The 23,167-nt window shown below is 36.9% G+C and overlaps 1 protein-coding gene across 1 annotated transcript in view; it reads left to right on the top strand.

Annotated features, from left to right (window-relative positions):
• KPNA1 (karyopherin subunit alpha 1) overlaps positions 1–23,167 on the top strand; it is a 73,619-nt gene that overhangs the window by 11,690 nt on the left and 38,762 nt on the right. The window contains exon 2 of the mRNA XM_030858165.2: positions 14,463–14,596. Coding sequence (XP_030714025.1) covers positions 14,468–14,596 — 129 coding nt within the window. The 5' untranslated portion in view covers positions 14,463–14,467. The remainder of the gene's footprint in view (positions 1–14,462; positions 14,597–23,167) is intronic.

Here is a 23,167-nt window from a genome sequence, read left to right as displayed (position 1 = left end):
ATCAAATTAGGTGTAGTAGGAATGTATGTTAACATAATAAAGGCCATATCTGAGAAGCCCACAGGTCTTTTATCAAAAAGACAGAAGATAATAAATGCTGACAAAGATATGAAGAAAAGGGATCACTTGTGTTCTGTTGGTGGGAATGTTAATTAGTGCAGTTTACTGTGGAAAACAGTATGAACTTTTGTCACATAATTAAAATTAGAACTGCTGTATGATACAGCTCTTCCACTTTTGGCTATATATCCAAAGGAAATCAGTTATCTCGTAGAGAGAGTTGCACTCCCATGTCATTGCAACATTATTCGCGATAAAACAAAGACAAGGAAATAATCTAAGTGTCTATAGATGGATGGAAGGGTAAAGAAAATGTGGCATAAATGTAAAATGGAATATTATTCAGCCATAGAAATATGAAAATCCTGCCTTTTTAACAGTATAAATAGACCTTAAAGTCATTATGGTAGGTGATAAATCAGACAGAGAAAAATACTGTATGATCTCATTTATATGTGGAACATAAAAGAGTTGAACTCACAGAAGCAAAGAGTAGAATGGTGGTTGCCAGAGACTGAGGGGGTAGGAAAACTGAGATGTGAAAAGGTACATACTTTCAGTTATAAAATGAGTAAGTTCTGGGGGTCTAATGTGCATCGTGGAGACTATAGCAAATAATACCGTATTATATATTTGAAGTTTTCTAAGAGAATATATTTTAAGTGTTCACACCACAAAAAAGAGAAGACTATGTGATGTCATAGATAATTTAAATAGCTTGATTATGATAATCATTTCACAATGTATATGTATATCAAATCATCACATTATATACCTTAAATATGTACAGTTTTTATTTGTCCATTGTATTTGAATAAAGCTGGGAAAAACACAACAAAAATGGTGTTGATACACCTGAACATCCATATGCAAAAGACTGAAACTTGACCCAAACCTCACACCTTAAACAAAAATTAATTCAAAATAGATCGTAGATGTACATATAAAACGTTAAGGCCGTAAAACTTTTAGAGGAAGATGTAGGAGAAAATATTGATGACCTGAGATAGAAAAGAGTTTGCAGATGTGACACCCAAAGCATAAAAGATAAATAAAAATAATAAATTGGACTTTATCAAAGTTAAAATATTTAATTTGTGAAAGATATTATGAAGAGAATGACGAGGAAAGCTATAGGCTGCAAGAATATTTAAAAATCACTTATCTCACAATGTACTTATATTCAGAATATATAAGAGCTCTCAAAACTCACCAATAAGAAAACAATCAAAAAGTAGGCAAGGGCTTCCCTGGTGGCGCAGTGGTTGAGAGTGGTTGAGAGTCCAATTATATTGGCCATGAGCCATGGCCGCTGAGCCTGCGCATCAGGAGCCTGTGCTCCGCAACGGGAGAGGCCACAAACAGTGAGAGGCCCGCGTACCGCAAAAAAAAAAAAAAAGTAGGCAAAAGGATTGAACAAATGTTTAACCAAAGAAAATATATGGGTGACAAATAAGCACATAAAATGATGTTCATCATCATTAGCCATCAGCGAAATGGAAATTAAAGCCGCAAGATACCATTATACAAGCTGTTAGAACGGCTAAAATAAAAATATCAAATGCTGCTGAGAATGCAGAGAGACTGGAAATCCCATGCATTACTGGTAGAAATGCAAAAGAGTATAGACAATCTGAAAACAATTTGGCAGGTTTTTTAAAAAAATCAGTTTAAAACATATATTTGCCATATGGCTCAGGCATGCCACTCCTGCTTAGGCTATGATAATTCATCTTCATACAGCAACCTGGACATCAATGTTTATATCTTCTCTACTTATGATCTCCTAAAAAAGGGAGTAACCTAATGTGATCAACAAACTGAGGTCCATCTCTACGATAGAAAACTATTTTGCAATAAAAGGGAATAGATTATTAACATGAGACAACTTGGCATTTTTCTAAGGGAAAGAAGTCAGTCTCAAAAAGTTATATACTGTATGATTCCATTAGTATGATGATCTCAAAAAGACAAAGCTGTAGTGATGGAAAAAAGATCCATGGTTGCTGGGAGTTAGAGGTTGGGGAGAGTGTGACTACAAAATTATATCACAAGGGAGTTTTCTGAGGTGATGGAACAGTTGTATCTTGGTTATGGTGATGGCTGAACAAATTTATACATGTGTTAAATTTATAGAACTGTATACAAAACAAGTCAATTTTAATGTATGTTAAATAAAATTTAAATTAGTGTAAAAAAAAAGATAACTAACAATTAAAAAGAATGATACACTGTGACCAAGTGTGTTTATTCCAAGAGTCAAAAATCATTGACTATTAAGAAGTGTATTGGGGCTTCCCTGGTGGCACAGTGGTTGAGAGTCCGCCTGCCGATGCAGGGGACACAGGTTCGTGCCCCGGGTCAGGAAGATCCCACATGCCGTGGAGCGGCTGGGCCCATGAGCCATGGCCACTGAGCCTGCGTGTCCTGAGCCTGCGTGTCCGGAGCCTGTGCTCCACAACAGGAGAGGCCACAACAGCGAGAGGCCCGCATGCTGGGAAAAAAAAAAAAAAAAGTGTATTAATATATCACCATATTTAATATGTCAAAGGGGATAAACAGTGACCGTTTTAATAACTGCCAAAAGGCATTTGATCTAATTCAACACACATTTCAGTTTTTAAAACTTCAAAAAAATAGATATGGATGGGTGGTACTTAGATGTGATTTAAAAATATATATATATCTCAATACTATGACACGACTGGAGCTATAATAAATTGGTGATAGGAATGCGTGATGTTACAGCCACTTTGGAAAACAGTTGGACAATTTCTTGTAAAGTTAAACATGTACTTACTCTATGACCCAGCAGTTTCACTCTTAGGTTTTTACCCAAGAAAAATGAAATCATTTATCTAAACAAATGCCATATGTGAATGTTTATAGTAGCTTATTCATAATCACCCAAAACTGCAAACTAGATGTCCATCATCTGGTAAATAGGTAAACAAATTGTGGAATACAATGGAATACAATTCAGCAATGAAAGGAATCAATTACTGATAAATGCAACAGTATGGAGGACTCTCAAATTAGTTAATACTGAGTAAAAGAAGCCACACACAGAAAGCTACCTGTTGTATGGCTCCATTTGTTTGACATTCTGGAGAATGCAAAATTATAGGGACCGATTGCCTGGGATTGGGGCAAGTGGATTTACTAGAAAGGGACCTGACAGAATTTTTTGTAGTGAGGAAAATGTCTATCTTAATTGTTGTGATATGTACTTAAATGGCAAATTTTACTCTATGTAAATTATACCCCAGTAAACATGACCCTTTGAAAAATCCCCACTATAGAGTGTCAGCTAAAGTATCAGAAACAGAATTCAGTAGCTGATTTAATTCAGTGGCTGGCTTTAAAAAATTAGCATATAGTAATGAATAATTTTCCTATAAAAAAACAGTAGCCAGTTAGAATATAATGGAAGGAAGCATCACATTTATCATTGTAACAAAAGAGATAAATGGAAATACATGTTTAATTTCTGACCAAGAAGATAGAGTATTGTAAAGATGTTTGCTTAATCTGTGAATTGAATGCTATCTGACTATCAAAGGTTTTCTTTTTCCCCCCTCTTAAGACTGAAAGGATTATCTGGACCAAGGGTTCTCATTTTCTTTTGGTCTCAGAACTTTACATTTATTGAGGACCCTGAAAAACCTTTATGTTACTGTGTATCTGCAAAATTACTGCATTAGAAATAAAAACAAAATTTTAAAACACAGGAATACACAGCAAACATCCCATTAGGCACCAGACTGATGCCATCACATTACCACGCCTCTGAAAAACTTATGAGTGAAAATGAAAGAAGCATATAACTAAGAGTATTATGAAAATAGTGTTCATGAGAAGCATTTTTTTCACATATCACATTGTCAAATGTCAAAAATTTTGATTCAGTCGTGGGTTAGTGATGGTGATGGGGAACTGTTAACACTCATATTCACTGGTACATTGATGCAATATTTTAGAGGGAACTTTGACAATATCAAAATTTTAAGTGAACATATTTTTTTTAACATCTTTATTGGGGTATAATTGCTTTACAATGGTGTGTTAGTTTCCGCTTTATAACAAAGTGAATCAGAAGTGAACATATTTTTGACCTTGAGGTTCCACTGTTTAGAATTCATTCATGGATACAATTGCAAAATATGTACAAATACATGAAAAAGTATTGGTTACAGCGTTATTTTTGACAGAAAATTGGAGTCAAGCTTAATTGTCAGTTATGTGTAGGGTCTAGTTATTATGCTACAACAATTAATTACTATATTGTTAAAAATGATAAAGCTTTATAGGCGTTAGTATGGAAAGTTGTCAAAAGTTGAAGCAAAGTGCAGAACGGTGTATAGAATTGTTCTGTCAGTATACAGTAATAACCAAAAGGGTGTGTATGTGCTTGTATAACCACTTCTTGAAAGGATATACAGAGAACTTGATGGTGGTTACCTTTAGAAACAATGGGGGAAGTACACTTTCATTTTTCTTTTTATACCCTTCCATACTGTTTGGATTTCTTTTTTTGTTGAAATGTTTTGAAATTCAAAGGCACAAGTGCACTGTATGAATGGTAGGTAGAAATTATTAGAATGCTGGAGTCATTTGTGATTTCTTGGATACTGAAATCTAACCAAACAAGAAAGAAAAAGAAAACCAAGAGGCCTTTGCATTTCTCTTGTTACTACCTCTTTTAAAGAACAGTTTCTCTAATCAAACATGACTTACTACTGTTCTCATCAGTTGTTCTTTCTAACGTCTGTGCCTTTATTTTGTACTCTTCGTGGGTCTTTTGTACTGTTTCGTGGGTACTTTTGTACTGTTTTTTGTACTTTTGTACTGTTTTTTGTACTTCGTGGGTCTTTTGTACTGTTTTGTGGGTCTTTTGTATTGTTTCGTGGTCTTTCTCTTTTAGCCTCAACTGATGATTCCTATCTATCCCTCACAACCTAGCTGAAACACCATCTTCTCTATGAAGCCACCCCTGATCAGTTTTGTCAGACAGGATCTTTTTTTGAACCTTTAGAGCTATTTATAGCCGTTTCGTCACTACACAAATATCAGGTATGATCTATATATGGGCCAGACAGTGGAAGTATGCTTTCATATGTTATTTCTCTTTACCATATAAGGTATTATCTCCATAGTGCAAATAAGAGAAACCAAGATTCACAGAAGTTTAGTACCTTCCCTACATCTTGGTGCTAAGAAGTAAATTTGAAAATCGGGCTTCAAGGCCAGACATCTTCTCTGGACTTGCTTCTTACATCACTTTAATAAAAAGCAAATGAATAATTAATTTTTGTGTGACCATTTCTTTCCTTCTAGAGTTTTTGTAGTTTAAAAAATTTTTTGAAATAATTTAAAGCTTACAGAAGAAATGTACAAAGCCCTCCTGTTTACCTTTCATCCACATTCCCCAATTGTTCATTTTACCTTTTGCTCCATTTGCTTTATCATTTCTTCTCTCTGTATATGTGTACTATGTTCCCACCATTGCCTTTCCTTAACTGCTTGCCCTTCCAGCTCCATGTTGAATCTAGGCTTCCAATTATTTAAGTCTGATTGGTTTTGGTCTTGTTAAACTTTATCCAGGTCTTGCCCTGTTACTATACTACTATACCTTTAACCTGAAACTTCATTGCAACACTGTTGCTGTTATGCTATATTGTGGTATTTCAGAACCAAAATGCTGCCTGCCTCAGGAATACAACTCTTCTCTGTGTCATTTCTCAGCACCATTAGTTATGATTCCTTCAGAATTATTTGCAAATTCTCATCTGCATTGCACCAATCTTTCAGTCCAATCTGACAAAATACCACTGGGTATATGTATTAGTCTGCTTGAGCTGCCATTAAAAAGTACCACAGATTGGGTGATTTAAACAACAGAAGTTCATTTTCTCATGGTTCTGGAGGCTTGAAGTCCAAGATCAAGGTTCCAGCAGGGTTGGCTTCCAGTGAGGCCTCTCTTCCTGACCTGCACGTGACCACCTTCTGTTTCCTCACGTGGCTTTTTCTCTGAGCACATGGCGGTGGGGCCGTGGGGGGCAGTGGGTGTAGATAGAGATCTCTGGTGTCTCTTCTTCTGATAAGGACACCAGTCCTATTGGATTAGGGCCCCATCCTTATGACCTCATTTAACCTTAATTATCTGTGAGCCTCCTGAATCCTTACCTATGAGAATAATAATTCTTGCCCTGTAGGGTTGTTTTTTGTTTGTTTTTAAGAGATTCAGGTAAAATAGGTGATGTGACACAGCACAGTATAAATCAATGATTCTCAAACCAGGCTTGCATCAAAGTCATCTTCTTAAAAATAACTGTTTCTTTGACTTCCAGTCTGATAGCATAAGAGCCCTGCAGATCTGCTCCCTAGTACAACTGAGGAAAACTATTAAGAAACAACTATTTAGAGCTTTGGAAATGGTCCTAGGGTATACAGTAAATGTGGAGCAAAGGTTTTCTTTCTGGGAGAAGCAGGATGAGGATTTCTCATCCTGCCCCCAGCTGCCTGCTGTTATGGCTAAGTTTTGGGAAAATGTGTTGGAGAGGTAGGGGGCTACTGTCCAGTCGCCACTTGTGGAACAGAGGCTCTACCTTGGTAACAGAGTTGCTGAGCATACTAGAGAACAGATCACCTTTTCCCTGTCTTATAAGATGGTAGATCCATGTCAGGAGAGACAAGCTGAGAAGACCTCAGGTTGCTACCTATCCCCCACAAAATACTCAGTTGCTAAATGTGTTGTCACTCAGAAGAGTGTGCTGTTGTCCACACCTTCATCTTGAGAGCCCTGGTTCAGAGATTTTGCTTGGGGGTAGGGGTGAGAAGCAAGTCATGAAACAGCTCCTAATCTCTTCCTCAAGGCACGGACTTCATTTGCAGTAGAGCTGGAGAAGTTCAAACCTAAGGCTACTTTCAGAAACAGTGGAGATTGTGGTGAAAGGCACTTGGGAGATTTGTAGATTCAAAAAGATCCAGGCTAAACTGCAGGCCATTGAGCTTGCAGCAAGAAACTGGGATAAGAGACAGCTGGAAGGAGGCTTCCTGGGGACAGAGTTAATGTCAAACACTGACCTGAAACTGCTCCTTCTAAGGAGCCTGAATTTGATTGGATTCCTCTGCAGAGCAATTTATGCCTGAAGCCGTTTAAATCAGTAGAGCAATCAACTGGCAGTTAGTGGAGGTTAATAGCTGGGAGTAGTCAGGGAAAGTGAGTCCTGACAGATTACTGTATGGCAAGATGACTGTGGGCATATCTAGGTTATGTCCCCCTGAGGACCAGCATCAGAGGCTTAACAGTGCAGGGGGCTGGGTGTGGGGTGGGATAGTAGACTTCTTTAAAATAAAACAGCAAGTTACTAAACAAGCAAATAAAAATATAAAACCTCATGGGTGGGGGAGTATACCTAGAGTTGCTACAGAGTATTATATAAGATGTTGAGTTCCCAATAAAAAGGTAAAAGATGTGCAAACAAAAACAAAACCCAGGAAAGTATGGCTAATACACTGGAAAAAGCAGACAACAGAAACTGCCTGTGAAAGAGAACAGATGTTGGATTTAACAGACATAGACTTTGAAGTACCCATTATGAATATGTTCAAAGAACCAAAGGAAACCTTCATTAAAGAAGTAAAGGAAGGTATGATGACAACTAATATCAAATAGAGACAATCAAGAGATAGAAATTCTAAAGAAGAACCAAATGGAAATTCTGGAGTTGAAAAGTAACATAACTAATGAAAAATTAGTTATAGGGGCTCAATAGTAGATTTGAACTGGTGGAAGAATGAATTAGCAAACTTGCCAATAGATTGATAGAAATCCAACGAAGGGAGAGAAAAAAATGAATAAAATTGAAAAGAGCCTCAGAGAAATGTGGGGTAACCTTTTTTTTTTTTTTTACATCTTTATTGGAGTATAATTGCTTTACAATGGTGTGTTAGTTTCTGCTTTATAACAGAGTGAATCAGTTATACATATACATGTGTTCCCATATCTCTTATGTCTTGCGTCTCCCTCCCTCCCACCCTCCCTATCCCAGCCCTCCAGGCAGTCACAAAGCACGGAGCTGATCTCCCTGTGCTATGCGGCTGCTTCCCACTAGCTATCTACCTTACGTTTGGTAGTGTATATATGTCCATGCCTCTCTCTCGCTTTGTCACAGATTAATTAAGTGTACCATGGTATACATGAGAGTACTAGAGGAAGAGGGGAGAAGAAAAGCGGAAAAAGTATTCAAGGAGATAATGGCTGAAAATTTCTCAAATTTATTGAAAAACACTGACCTACATATACATCCAAAGAGCCAAAAGAACTTCAAGTAGGATTAATGTAAGAAAATCTGCAAATGGACATATCAGTGTGAAAATGTTGAAAATCAAAGACAAGGAGAGAATCTTCTGAGCAGCAAGAGAGAAACAGCCAATTACTTACAGCCGACTTCTTATCAGAAACAATGGAGTCCGGAAGGTGGTAGAATAATATTGGGTTGGCCAAAAAGTTCCTTCTGTTTTTAAGTAAAAATAAAGGACACATTTTTCATTTTTACCAAGAGCTTTATTGAACAACGTATGCACCGTTTTGTTCCACTACCTTCTCCCATTTTTCAGGCAACTTCATAATTCCATCTTCCTAAAACTTTTTACCTTTTTGAGCAAAGAACTGTTCCAGGTGCCTTTTACAGTCTTCCAGGGATTGAAATTTTTTCCATTAAGACAATTTTGTAAAGACAAAAATAAATGGAAATCCGAAGGTGCAATGTCTGGTGAATACAGCAGATGAATCAAAACTTCCCAGCCAAGCTGTAACATTTTTTGCCTGGTCATCAAAGAAACATGTGGTCTTGCATTATCCTGATAGAAGATTATGAGTTTTCTGTTAACTAATTCTGGATGCCTTTTCATCAAGTGCTGCTTTCAGTTGGTCTAACTGGGAGCAGTACTTGTTGGAATTAATCATTTGCTTTTCTGGAAGAAGCTCATAATAGAGGATTCCCTTCCAGTCCCACCATATACGTAACATCAGCTTCTTTGGATGAAGACTGGCCTTTGGTGTGGTTGTTGGTGGTTCATTTCGCTTGCCCCATGATCTCGTCCATTCCACATTATTGTAAATATCCACTTTTCATCACCTGTCACAATTTGTTTTAAAATAGTGTGTTTCCGTTACGTTTAAGTAGAGAATCACATGCAGAAATACTGTCAAGAAGGTCTTCTTCGCTTAACTTACTGGAACCCAAACATCAAAGTGATTAACAACCAAGCTGGTGCAAATGATTTTTAACGCTTGATTTGGATATTTTGAGTATGTCGGCTGTCTCCCGTGTGGTATAACGTTGATTGTTGTCAATTAATGTCTTGTTTTGATCTCAACTTCAACTGGTCTACCCGACTGTGGAGCATCATCCAGCGAGAAATCTCCAGCACGAAACTTCACAAACCACTTTTGACACGTTCGATCAGTCACAGCACCTTCTCCATACACTGCACAAATCGTTTTTTTGCGTTTCAGTTGCGTTTTTACCTTTCTTGAAATAATAAAGCATAATATGCTGAAAATGTTGCTTTTTTCCCTCCATCTTCAGTATTAAAATGGCTACACAAAAATTCACCAACTTTGATAAGTTTTTTTTTAATGCACGCTGATATGACAGCTGTCACAATATAATCTTAACAAAATTGTTTCGAATGAAGTTAAAGACAACTAAGCGCTACTAGAGCCAGCGTACAGAAAAAACCAATGAACCTTTTGGCCAACCCAATATATTCCAAGTACTCAGAGACAAATACTGTTAACGCCAATTTTTTTATATCCAGCAAAGCTGTCCTTTAAAAATGAAGGTAAAATACTTTGCAGGTAACAAAAACTGAGAGACTTTGTTACTAGCAGACTTGCCTTGCAAGATGGCTAAGGGAAGTTTTTTAGGCTGAAAGCAAGTGACCGCAGATGGTAATTTCAATCCGCATGAACAAAAAGCACCAGTAAAGGTAATGATGTAATTTTAAAAGAGAGTGTATAACCACATATATTTTTCTCCTTTGTTCTTAAAACTGATTTAAAAAGCAGTTGTGTAAAATAATGTATATACAGTAAGTTCCCTACATACGAATGAGTTCTGTTCCAAGAGCATGTTCGTAAGTCCAGTTTGTTCATCGGTCCAGCAAAGTTAGCCTAGGTACCCAACTAACAATCAGCTATATAGTACTGTACTGTAATAGGCTTATAATACTTTTCACACAAGTAATACATAAAAAAACAAAAAAAGAAAACATTTTTAGTCTTACAGTACAGTACCTTGAAAAGTACCATAGCACAATACCACAGCTGGCATACAGGGGCTGGCATTGAGTGAACAGGCAGGAAGAGTTACTGACTGGAGGAGGGAGAGGAGATGGGAAATGGTAGAGCTGAAGGATCATCAGCAATAGGGGAAGGAGGGCAAGCTGCAATTTCACTCACACCTGACGTTGATGGCACAAGTTCTGATTCCTTGCTGGATTCAATTCTATCTTCCCTCTTGAAAAAACGACCCAGTGATGTCTGGATAGCTCTTTTTTTTCTCATCATAGGTGACATGGTAGCACTGGATTGCATTCTGAACAGCTGCTGCAACCTTCGTGTACTGTTCTACATTTGGGTGATGTGCCTCAAAAACTAACTGCCTCCTCAAATAAAGGAAATGCCCTTGCCGTTTCCTGCATCATGAATCTCTTCAATTCTTCAGTTACTTTTTCTTCCTCTTGTTGCTCCACTCTCTCAATATTTTTACTTTTGTTTCCATTGTTATTGCTTGGCGCTTCTTAGTGGTACCAGCTACATTACTGCTGCTTTTATGCTTGCTTCTGGACATCCTGGGCTTGAAATAAAGATACTGTACTACTGTACCGTATGCAGTACTCTACAGTAAAGTATATAAAAGCACAACCACTTGTAGAGGATGCATACACGTGACAATTTACACCAGACACATGAACTAGCTTACATGATTAGACATGCAAACGCATGTTCACATCTTTGAAAGTTTGCAACTTGAAAATTTGTGTGTAGGGGACTTGCCGTAATGAATTCTTGGGCCTATAGAAATGTAATGTATTTGAAATGTATCTGCTAATAACAGCTCAGGAGGTGAGTGGGAGCAAAACTATCTTAAGCTAAGGAAGTAACTGTGTAGATGATAAAGTAATAATTATAACTGTGTTGTTGGATTTGTAACATTAACATGTATAACAACAGTATAATAAAATGGGGGGAAGGAAATAGAATTATATAGCATAACATTTCTATATCTCATTGGAATTAAGCTAGTGTAAGTCTGAAGCTGATTCTCAGTGAAAGTGTATGGTAAGCCCTTGAGCAACTACTGGGGGGAAAAAAACTAAAAAAATACGGTGAAAAAATCACTAAAGAAATTTAAGTGCTTCATTAGAAAATCAATGCAAAGAAAGCAGTAAAAGAGTAATAAAGGAATGAAAGACATGAGACAGAAAATGAAAAATGGAAAAGCAGTCATCACTCCAACTATATCAGTAATAACACTAAATATGAATTGATTAAACAGTCTAATTAAAAAGGCAGAAATTGTGAGGCTGAATCCAACTATATGCTCTCTATAAGAGACATACTTTATTTATTTATTTATGGTTGGCTGTGTCACAATGTGGGATCTTAGTTCCCTGACCGGAGATTGAACCCGTGCCCCCTGCAGTGGAAGCGCAGAGTCCTAACCACTGGACTGCCAGGGAATTCCCTGAGACATACTTTAAGTTTAAAGATACAAATACACTGAAAGTATAAGGATGGGAAAAGATAAACAAGTAGCAACCACAAGGAAGCTGGAGTGGCTATACTAATATCAGAAAAATTAGACTTTAAAACAAAAAAGGTTACTAGTTTTGAAAGAAGCAAAACTATCTCTGGCAGGGCTTCCCTGGTGGCACAGTGGTTGGGAGTCTGCCTGCTAATGCAGGGGACATGGGTTCGAGCCCTGGTCTGGGAGGATCCCATATGCCGTGAAGCGGCTAGGCCCGTGAGCCACAACTGCTGAGCCTGCGCGTCTGGAGCCTGTGCTCTGCAACGGGAGAGGCCACGATAGTGAGAGGCCCGTGCACCACGATGAAGAGTGGTCCCCGCTTGCCACAACTAAAGAAAGCCCTCGCACAGAAACTAAGACCCAGCACAGCAAAAATAAATAAATAAATTACTAAACTCCTACCCCCAACATCTTCTTAAAAAAACAAACAAACAAACAAAAACTATCTATGGCAGATGACGTGATCTTGTATGTAGAAAATCCTAAAGAATGCACTAATAAAATAGCATTAATAAACAAGTTCAGTTCAGCAAGGTTGCAGGATACAAAAATCAATTATAAAAATCGATTGTATTTATATGGATTTGTCATGAACAATCCAAAAGTGAAATTAAGAAAATAATTCCATTTACAATAGCATTAAAAAATACTTAGGGGCTTCTCTGGTGGCGCAGTGGTTGAGAGTCCGCCTGCCGATGCAGGGGACATGGGTTCGTGCCCCGGTCCGGAAAGATCCCACATGCCTGGGCCCGTGAGCCATGGCCGCTGAGCCTGCGCGTCCGGAGCCTGTTCTCCGCAACGGGAGAGGCCACAACAGTGAGAGGCCCGCGTATCGCAAAAAAAAACAAAAACAAAAAACTTAGGAGTAAATTTAACGAAAGAAGTGTGGAACACTCTGCAAACTACAAAACATTGTCGAAAGAAATTAAAGATCTAAGTAAAAAAAAAATTGCGTTCATGGGTTGGAAGATTTAACATTTAAGGTGGCAATACTCCCCAAATTGATCTACAGATTCAGTGCAGTTCATATTGGAATCCCAGGTGACTTCTTTGTAGGAATTGACAAACTGATTCTAAAATTCACATGGAATAGCAGTGTATCACGGTGAGTCAAAACAATCTTGAAAAAGAATAAAATAGGACTCATACTTCCTGATTTTAAAACTTACTACAAAAAAGATACGATTGTGTGGAATTGGCACAAGGATACACATATGGATCAAGGGAATATAATTGAAAGTTGAGAAATAAAACTATAAATATGTGATTGACTAATTTTCAACAAGAGTGTCAAGACTGTACAATAGAGAAAGAATAGTTTTTTCAGTAGTGCTGGAACAACTGGTAGCCACATGCAAAATAATGAAGTTGGACCTTTACCTCGAACCACATAGAAAAATTAACCCAAAATGGATGACAAACCTAGATGTAAGAGATAAAACTCTTGAACTCTTAGAAGGAAACTGAGGGTTAAGAATCCCTAAGTATGGCACTAAAAGCATTGAGCAACAGAAAAAGAAATTGATTAATTTGGATTCCATCAAAATTAAAAACTTTTGGTGCTTCAAAATTCATGAGAGGGTTTTAACAGTAGATTTGATCATTAAGAAAGTGAAAAGACAACTATAAAATGGAAGAAAATATTAACAAATCATGTATCTGACAGGGACTTCTGTCTAAAGAACTCTTTAATAGCTCAATGGTAAAAAGACAACACAATTTTAAAATGGGCAAAAAATCTGAATAGACATTTTTTATGGAGGATATGTAGTTGGTAAATAAATATGTTAAAAGACATCTATCCCACTAGAATGACTAGAATCAAAAGGTTGTGATACTTTGCTCTACACCTGAAACTAATACAATATTGTAAATCAGCTGTATTTCAGTTTAAAAAAAAGTTGTGATAGCAGGTGTTGGTGAGGATATGGAAAAATTGGCAACACTGTATACTGCTGATAGGAATGTAACATGGTGCAGCCACTTTGGAAAAATAGTCTGGCAGCTCCTGAAATGATTAAACAGAGTGTATAGGCATATACCCAAGAGAAATGAAAACATAAGTCTGCGTAAAAACTTGTCGACAAGTGTTTATGGAAGCACTAGTCATAATAGCCCAAAAGTGGAAAGAACCCAAATATCCATCATTTGATGAGTGGATAAATATAATGGAGTATCTCCATACAATGGGATGATATAATTCAGCCAAAAAAAGGAGTAAAGTACTAATATATGCTGCAACATGGATGAACTTTGAAAATACTGTGCTTAGTTGAAGAAGCCAGGCACAGAAGATCACACGTATTCTAGTCACATGAAATATCCCGAATAGGAGCGATAGCTTTTTTGAGGTGGTGAAAATGTTTAAAAATTTACAGTGGTGTTGATTTGCACATAATTGTGAATATACTAAAAGACACTGAATTGTACACTTTAATAAAGCTGTTAAAGTAACCATTTGACATTCCTGTGGGGTGGGTCTGAGCATGTATATGTTTAAAAGATTGAGCTATTGAAGTAACAGAGCTCTTTATATTCAGCTGAGCTCATCTGTTCCCTCCCTCCCTCTTATTTTTGTAGAAGTCATGACTACCCCAGGAAGAGAGAACTTTCGCCTGAAAAGTTACAAAAATAAGTCCCTGAATCCTGATGAGATGCGCAGAAGGAGAGAGGAAGAAGGACTGCAGTTACGTAAGCAGAAAAGAGAAGAGCAGGTAAGTCCTTTACCCTTAATTAATTTCTCTTAAAACACTTAATGTTTCTTTTTAATCCTGACAGCACTGTCCTGTATTTTAATTTTAACAATGTTTAATATATATGTTTGTGTGGTGTATATCCCCCTCCCAACTATAAAATCAACATGTTTTAGGGGTAGGGGAGTGGAGGTAATGAAAAACAGAATACAAGAATGAAGAAATCTCTCAGGTTCTCATGTTCCCAACTACTATTTAATATTTTGGGGCTTCCCTGGTGGCGCAGTGGTTGAGAGTCCGCCTGCCTATGCAGGGGACACGGGTTCGTGCCCCGGTCTGGGAAGATCCCACATGCCGTGGAGCGGCTGGGCCCGTGAGCCATAGCCACTGAGCCTGCGCATCCGGAACCTGTGCTCCGCAACAGGAGAGGCCACAACAGTGAGAGGCCCGTGTACCGCAAAAAAATTAAAAAAAAATAATATTTTGGCCTATTTGTTTTATTTTTCTAGAGCTCCAACTTCTTTAAGATTTTATGTGTTTATTAATGAATTCTCAAGTGACCAACAGAACATTGCTTTTCATTCTGAGTTTTAATCTGAAAGTTTATAAACATGTACAAAAATAAAGAATGGATAATGAACCTCATAAACCCACCCTTTGGGTTCAGTAATTGTCAACAGTTTGCTGTACTTGCTTTGTGTCTTTCTATCTTTATGTTTCTTTATTAGGTAGTATTTTGAACAAAATTTCAAGGAATAAGTCTTTTCACCCCTGAATTCTGTATTATTCATAAGGACATTTAGGACAAGGATTTTTGATCATTTTTAACCTGAGAATGTCTACAGGGGAATCTGAGACTCAACTTCTCTTTACCTTTCTCTTAAAACGCTTAGGACAAATGGTCCATCCCTTTTGGCAAGAAAATTTAAAGGCAGAACACTTAGGTGACTTTTTTTGCTAAGGCTTGAGCTTGGAAGGACCATTTGACCCCCACACTATGAAAGCTCCATAAAAGGCAAGTGAATGAGTCAGAATCCTTCATACCTGAGAAATAAGGCAATTTGTTATAAATAGTTTACAGTTATAAACGTGAGTTATTCAACATACACTGTTCTTTTGGGTAACACTGCACTAGATAATCCAATTATTTGAAGTTCAGGAGTGCATTACAACCTCAGTGTTTTATTTGTTTGGGCTGTAGATGTTTGAATCACTTTATCATTATTACTATTGGCAGGAGGGCAATGAGTTTGTAATATTGTAATAGAGTTTATATTAAATGCAGCAAATCAAGTTATGAGTTCTTAACATTCTGCTTTACTGTCTTTGAAAGCAATCACTTATTCATAAAAGGATGAGTTTCTCTTGGTTTCTTGTTGCATCTTTATTCATCTCTGTGTCTTATTCGAAGTGGAACCTTTTCTTTGCATGAGCTTTTATTTAGCTTCTATTTTGGGGGTAAATTTCAGGTATTACAACAGCATTATTTTATATTTACATGTAAATGTGAATACATGTATGTACGCACACAAGCACAAGTATAGGTCTGAATATAACCACTAGCTTATACATTATATTTGGCATAAAGGCATTTGAAGATGTAGTAATGACAGTCTGCCATTAACAGTGTTTATTTTATACTGTTTCTTCTTGGTGACAGGGAATTCATGTTATTAGACTTCATTGTAAAATTTATATAAACAAAAAGTAAGTTTTTCATATTCAGTTGCCTGAAGGCAGATGCTCTGTCAGGTCGCAAGTATGGCCCCACTTACCTGACTAAAAACATTTGTAATTGAAGTACTGTCATCTTCATTGTATGAGTCTGAAACTGCTAGGGCTTTAATAGGTTTCTGTGATAAGTTTCTGGAATATTGCTCTATATAAAATCTTAATTTTGTTGTTTCATATGTGCCGTGTTATGTAAGGAGAACTGTAAAGCAAATCAGGCTTCTTAATATCACAGCAGTACTTGTTTCACACCTAATTTGTAAAATAGTAAACATCAGTAATATACAGATTCATTTAGGTACTGTTTACCTTTCCACAGTTGCTTAGTCATCTATCTGGAGAAGTCACAGGCTTAGGCCAGCTGTGCAGCTAGATTCGAGGGTAGTACAGGAATTGATGCTGCCAAGTACACAAAAGATAACTGCATCTTTTAGAGCTTTCCTTTCAGCAGACTGGCACTTAATATTTGTTATTTAGGCAGCACTGTATAAATGACCTTTATTTATTTGACACCAGCAGACCAAACTAAAATTTATTTTTTGGCAGAAATTTTACTAGTTGATGTCATTCTGATTGAGCCAGTTTTATAATTTTTTATGTATAAAAAGATGAAATTTGCATTTACTATTAAAATATTTTGAATTAAGCAGACTCTTGCTAACTCAATGTGTGTAGGTAACATAATGATGCTAAGAAGTTTGTAAAAACCATAGTGATAAAGAATGGAGGCTTGATTGATGTTTTTAGTTACAAGAAATATTTTGTGAAGTAAGCAAGTTGATAAAACTTGTGGACAGCCAACTTTTCCCACTGAATAACTTGTTTACAATTTCAGTCAACATGTAGTCTGTACATGGTATACAAATCATGATTATTTTGGCCATTTTTGTCTTTTTTAAAACCTATTTTTTTGAGACAACAGGGATGGACTTTGAAGGCATTATGTGGAGTGAGATAAGCCAGACAGGGAAAGACACATGCTTATATGTGGAATCTAAAAACAAAAAACAATAATACCCAAACTCATAGAAAAAGAGATCAGACTTGTTATCAGAGGTGGATGATTGGGGAAGGGAGAATTGGAGGAAGGTGGTCCAAAGGTACAAACTTCCAGTTATAAGATAAATAAGTATGAGGGAGGTAATGTACAACATGACTGTAGCTAACACTGGTGTATGATATATAGGAAAGATGAATAATTTTTTTTCTTTCTTTCTATTGTATCTATATGAGAAGATGAATGTTAGCTGAACCTGTTGTGGTAGTCACTTCATAATATACGTAAATCACACCATCATGCTGTATACCTTGAACTTATATAGTGATGTATGTCAATTATTTCTTAATAAAACTGGTCAAAGAAGCAGATGAAAACAAACCAACCTATTTTTCTCTGAATAATACGTGTACATAGTTGAAAAAATTAAATAGTCCTAAAATACTTGAAACCAAACCAGCAGTGTTCTTGGTCTCATTCCCAAGTAAACCACTTTCAACCTCTCAGCTATTCAACGTGGTTTATACTGCTACATTTCTGAGTAATATGTGTATGTTACTATATGTCTTTATCAATTTAAAGTATTATCTATTGATGTTCTGTTATAGTAGGTGAGGATTTAAGCTCTTAAACCACTCTTTCCCTTACCTGTGTATCTTCCTAGTGTAGAGTTATATTACAATATGTAAGAATTCACTGCTGAGCTGAATAGTATACTGTGGTTACATTTCCTTTCTTTTTTTTTTGTGGTACGCGGGCCTCTCACTGTTGTGGTCTCTCCCATTGCGGAGCACAGGCTCCAGACGTGCAGGCTCAGCGGCCATGGCTCACGGGCCCAGCCACTCTGTGGCATGTGGGATCTTCCCGGACTGGGGCACGAACCCGTGTCCCCTGCATTGGCAGGCGGACTCTCAACCACTGCGCCACCAGGGAAGCCCTATGTTTCCTTTCTTAATACTTTGTTTTTTCCTGGGGTTAATTGTCTCATTTTTTAACTGCTTGGCTTTCTTCTAATTCCTGGCTGTCTTCTCTTTCCTACAGTTCTTTTAAATTATTTTTGTCTGATTTTCTACTTGGTTAAACTTCTCAGATAATTTCAGTTCTATTTCTTTACTCTAGAGGCCTTCATCTTATATTTGTTGTCCTCTTGCTCCAGTCGGTATTGTTTATCCTGTGGGCTTGTTGCATAGCTGTAGTCTTAGGTAATTTCTTAACTTCTTTTCTTGTCATCCTTGTGATGTAAATAGTATTGTGTTTTTGATTTTAAATTCCATCATACCATATTAAGGACCCTGCCTGTGAATATAAATTTTGCATTACCAGTAGATATAATTTTAGTGATTAGGTTTGATTTTTGAGTCATGTAAATGTTTTAAGTAATTGTAAAACAAAACTAAATCAACATGAGGGAGGCTATCCTTAAAAATAAAAGTAATTAAAGGACGCTTACTGTGTATCATGCTTGTTGTGGTTAAACTACATAGAAAGGAGTTATTTAATAAACTTTAAAATATGGCAATATGATTAATTATCTATATTGGGATATATCGTAAGGACAAAAAAGTATAAACAAATCTTTAACTGCTTTTTGTAATCATATAGGATTGATATTTATTCTGAAACTATATATTCTTATATATAAACAGAGCAAATAAGTATTTATGTATTTAATACTAGGAACCTGGATTTTTTTAGCTTAAAATATGGAAATGTAAAATCAAAGAAGTTATATAAATTTGAATTGGTAATATCACTAGGGATTCATTATATGTAGTCCTAGCCACATCAGTCAGACAAGAAAAAGAAATAAAAGGTATCCAGATTGGACGGGAAGAGGTAAAACTGTCATTATATGCAGATGATATATGATATACTCTATATAGAAAACCCTAAAAACTCCACACAAAAACTTTTAGAATAAATGAATTCAGCAAGGTAGCAGAATACAGGATTAATATACAGAAATCTGTTGGCATTTCATTGCACTAACAACGCAATATCAGAAAGAGAGAGTAAAAAAACAATCTCTTTTAAAATAGTGTCCAAAAAAAAAAAAAAAAACCTAGGAATAAACCTGACCAAGGAGGTGAAAGACGTATACCTTGAGAACTATAAAACATTGACGAAGGAAATTGAAGACGATTCAATGAAATGGAAAGATATCCCATGCTCTTGGATTGGAAGAATTAGTATAGTTAAAATGGCCATACTACCCAAAGCAATCTACAGATTTAATGAGATCCATATCAAATTACCCATGACATTTTTCACAGAACTAGAAATCTTAAAATTTATATGGAACCATAAAAGACCCAGAATTGCCAAAGCAATCCTGAGGAAAAAACACAAAGCTGGAGGCATAACCCTCCCAGACTTTACACAGTACTACAAAGCTAATCAAAGCAGTGTGGTGTTGGCACAAAAATGGGCATGGATAAATAGAGAGTAGAGAGCCCAGAAGTAAACCAACACACCTACGGTAAATTAATCTTTGACAAAGGAGGCAAGAATATACAATGGAGAAAAGAAATTCTGTTCAACAAGTGGTGTTGGGAAAGCTGGACAGCCTCATGTATTGATAAATCAGTGAAGTTAGAACAGTCCCTCACACCATATACAAAAGTAAACTCACAATGGCTTAAAGACTTACATATAAGACATGATACCATAAAACTCCTAGAAGAGAACATAGACAAAACATTCTCTGATATAAATCATACCAATGTTTTCTTAGGTCAGTCTCCCAAAGCAAAAGAAAGAAAAGCAGAAATAAATGGGACCTAATCAAACTTAGAAGCTTTTGCATGGCAAAGGAAACCATAAACAACAAAAAAAGACAGCCTACATAATGGGAGAAAATATTTGCAAACGATGTGACCAACAAGGGCTTAATTTCCAAAATATATAAACAGCTCATACAGCTCAACATCAAAAAAACCCCAAAAAAACCCCAATCAAAAAATGGGCAGAAGACTTAAATAGACATTTCTCTGAAGAAGACATACAGATGGTCACATACGCATGCACACACACACACATGCGCGTGCGTGCGCGCACAATGGAATATTACTCAGCCATAAAAAGAATGAAATATTGCCATTTGCGGGAACATGGATGGACCTGTAGAAAATCATAGTTAAGTGGAGTAAATCAGACAGAAAAAAAAGACAAATATATGATATCACTTATGTGAAATCTAAAATATAATCCAAATGAATCTATATACAAAAGAGAAATAGACTCAGACATAGAAAACAAACTTACGGTCACCAAAGGGGAAAGGGAGGTAGGGGAGGGATAAATTAGAAGTATCGGTTTCACAAACTACTATACATAAAATAGATAAGCAACAAGAATTTACTGTATAACACAAGGAACAACATTCGGTATCTTGTAATAACCTATAATGGAAAATGATCTATCTTTAAATCACTTCGCTATACACCTGAAAATAATACAATATTGTGAATCAGCTATACCTCAATTAAAAGCAAAACAAAACAGGAAAACAGACATCAAGCATTCAATGACAGTAATCTCTAGAGATGGGAAACAAATGAGGTGAGCTCTACAACTTGCCTCAGCTTGCTGCCTGAGAGTTTCCAAGTTTCAACACAGGGAAGGGGAACTAAGGCAGAGCCCATAGATTGCCTGAGTTGAGACAGAGCTGAGTCCTGGGACACCAAAACAAATGGAGTTCATAGGATGGAATACCAGAAAGGACAGACCTTTATACATAGAGAACTGGAGATCTTCAAAGGATTTCCTTGAATATTCAGCATGTACTGATCACATATGTTTGAGGAAACTACCCAAGGCTGGAGAAATACCCAAATGGATTAGAGGGAACAGTGCCTGGCACTTGTATAGGGCTAAGAATAGTGCCTGTTCCCCTAACCAGACTGGAATAATACTTGGGGCATTAGGTATTCAAGAGAGTCTTGCCTCAGTAGTGGAGATTAATTAGCCATAGACTTAGTACTGCTTCAGACCTACCTAGCAAATCATAAAAGCAAGATCCAAGAAGATCACACTGTTTCCATATTACTTAGCTACATATCAGAACAACGCCCAAGAAAATTTATAGGAATACAAAAATATCCAGTACCCAACTAAGTCAAATTGACAATGTCTGGCATCCAAACAAAGATTACCAGGTGTACAAAGAAGTAGGAGAACATGATCATTAATCAGGAGAACAGTCAAGTAACTGTTCTATGTTCAAAACATTAAGTAGAGGCATAGAAGATAGAAAAATGACTCAAATTGAACTTCTAGAGAAAAACTACAATGTCAGAACAAAAATACACAGATAGGATCAGTGGTAAATTGGAAATTGCAGAAGAGAAGATTAATGAACTTCAAGGGATAAGACTAGAAACTATCCAAAATGAAAAAGAGAGGTAGAAGAATACACGCGTGTGCACGCATGCACATGCGCGCGTACACACAGAAGAGCAGACATCAGTGAGTGATGGGACAACTTATAAGAAACCTAATACATGGTTTGGGTCCCTGAAGGAGAGGAGAGAGGGTGGAAGAGAAAAAAATGTTTGAAGAAATAATGGCTAAAAACTTTTCATAATTATTGAAAACTATAAACCCACTGATCCAAGAAACTCAGTGAATTCCAGCCACGAAAGACATGAAGAAAACTACACTATGGCATGGTATAGCCAAACTATTTATAACCAGTCATAAAGAGAAAGTCTTAAGAACATCCAGAGAAAACAGTCGTGTTATATAAAGAAGAACAAAGATAAAGTTGACATCAGATTTCTCATTAATAGTGTATAATGCAAGCCAGAAGACAGCAGAAAAACATCTTTAAATTACTCAAAGAAAGAAACTGTCAACTTTAAATTCTGTAGCTGGCAAAAATATTTTTCAAAAACTATGGTGAAACAAAGCTGTGTTCAGGCATACAAAAACTGAAAAAATTCATCACCACCAGATCTGTACTACAAGCAATGTTGGAGGGTGTCCTTAGACCAGGGGTCCCCAACCCCTGGGCTGCAGACTGATACCGGTCCGTGGCCTGTTACGAACCAGGCCACACAGGAGGTGAGTGGTGGGCGAGTGAGCGAGCGAGCGAAGCTTCATCTGCCACTCCCTACCGCTCCCCGTTGCTTGCATTACCACCTGAACCATTGTCCCCCCGCCCCAGTCCGTGGAAAAATTGTCTTCGGTCCCTGGTGCCAAAAAGGTTGGGGACCGCTGCTTTAGACAGAAGTTAAATAATGCCCTGAATTACTTTGAAGTAAATCCCAGACATCAAATTATTTCATTTATAAATACTTCAGTATGTATCTCTGAAAGATAAAGGCTTACCAGAGTAGTACAGGCATACCTTGTTTTATTGCACTTTGCTTTATCATGCTTCACAGATATTGTGTGTGTGTATGTGTTTAATAAATTGAAAGTTTGTGGCAGCCCTGCATCAAGTGTGTTGGCATCATTTTTCTAATAGCAGTCGCTCAGTTCGTACCTCTATGTCACGTTTTGGTAGTTCTCACGTTTCAAAGTTTTTCATTATAATTGTATTTGTTATGGTGATCTGTAATCAGTGATGTTACTTTTTTTTGATATTGGAAAAAGATTATGACTCGCTGAAGGCTCAAGTGATGGTTAACATTTTTTTGCAATAAAGTTTTGTTTTGTTTTGTTTTATTTCGGCTGCACTGCGCAGCACGCAGGATCTTTTAGTTCCCCTGACCAGGGACCGAACCCGTGCCCCGTGCATTGGAAGCACAGAGTCTTAACCACTGGACCGCCAGGGAAGCCCCGGCAATAAAGTATTTTTACATTAAGATATACATTGTATTTTTTAGGCATAATGTTTTTGGGCACTTCCTATAATATAC

The sequence above is a fragment of the Globicephala melas genome, chromosome 4 (genome assembly GCF_963455315.2).
Source record: "Globicephala melas chromosome 4, mGloMel1.2, whole genome shotgun sequence".
Taxonomy (NCBI): domain Eukaryota; kingdom Metazoa; phylum Chordata; class Mammalia; order Artiodactyla; family Delphinidae; genus Globicephala; species Globicephala melas.
This window is presented reverse-complemented; position numbering and strand designations above follow the sequence as displayed.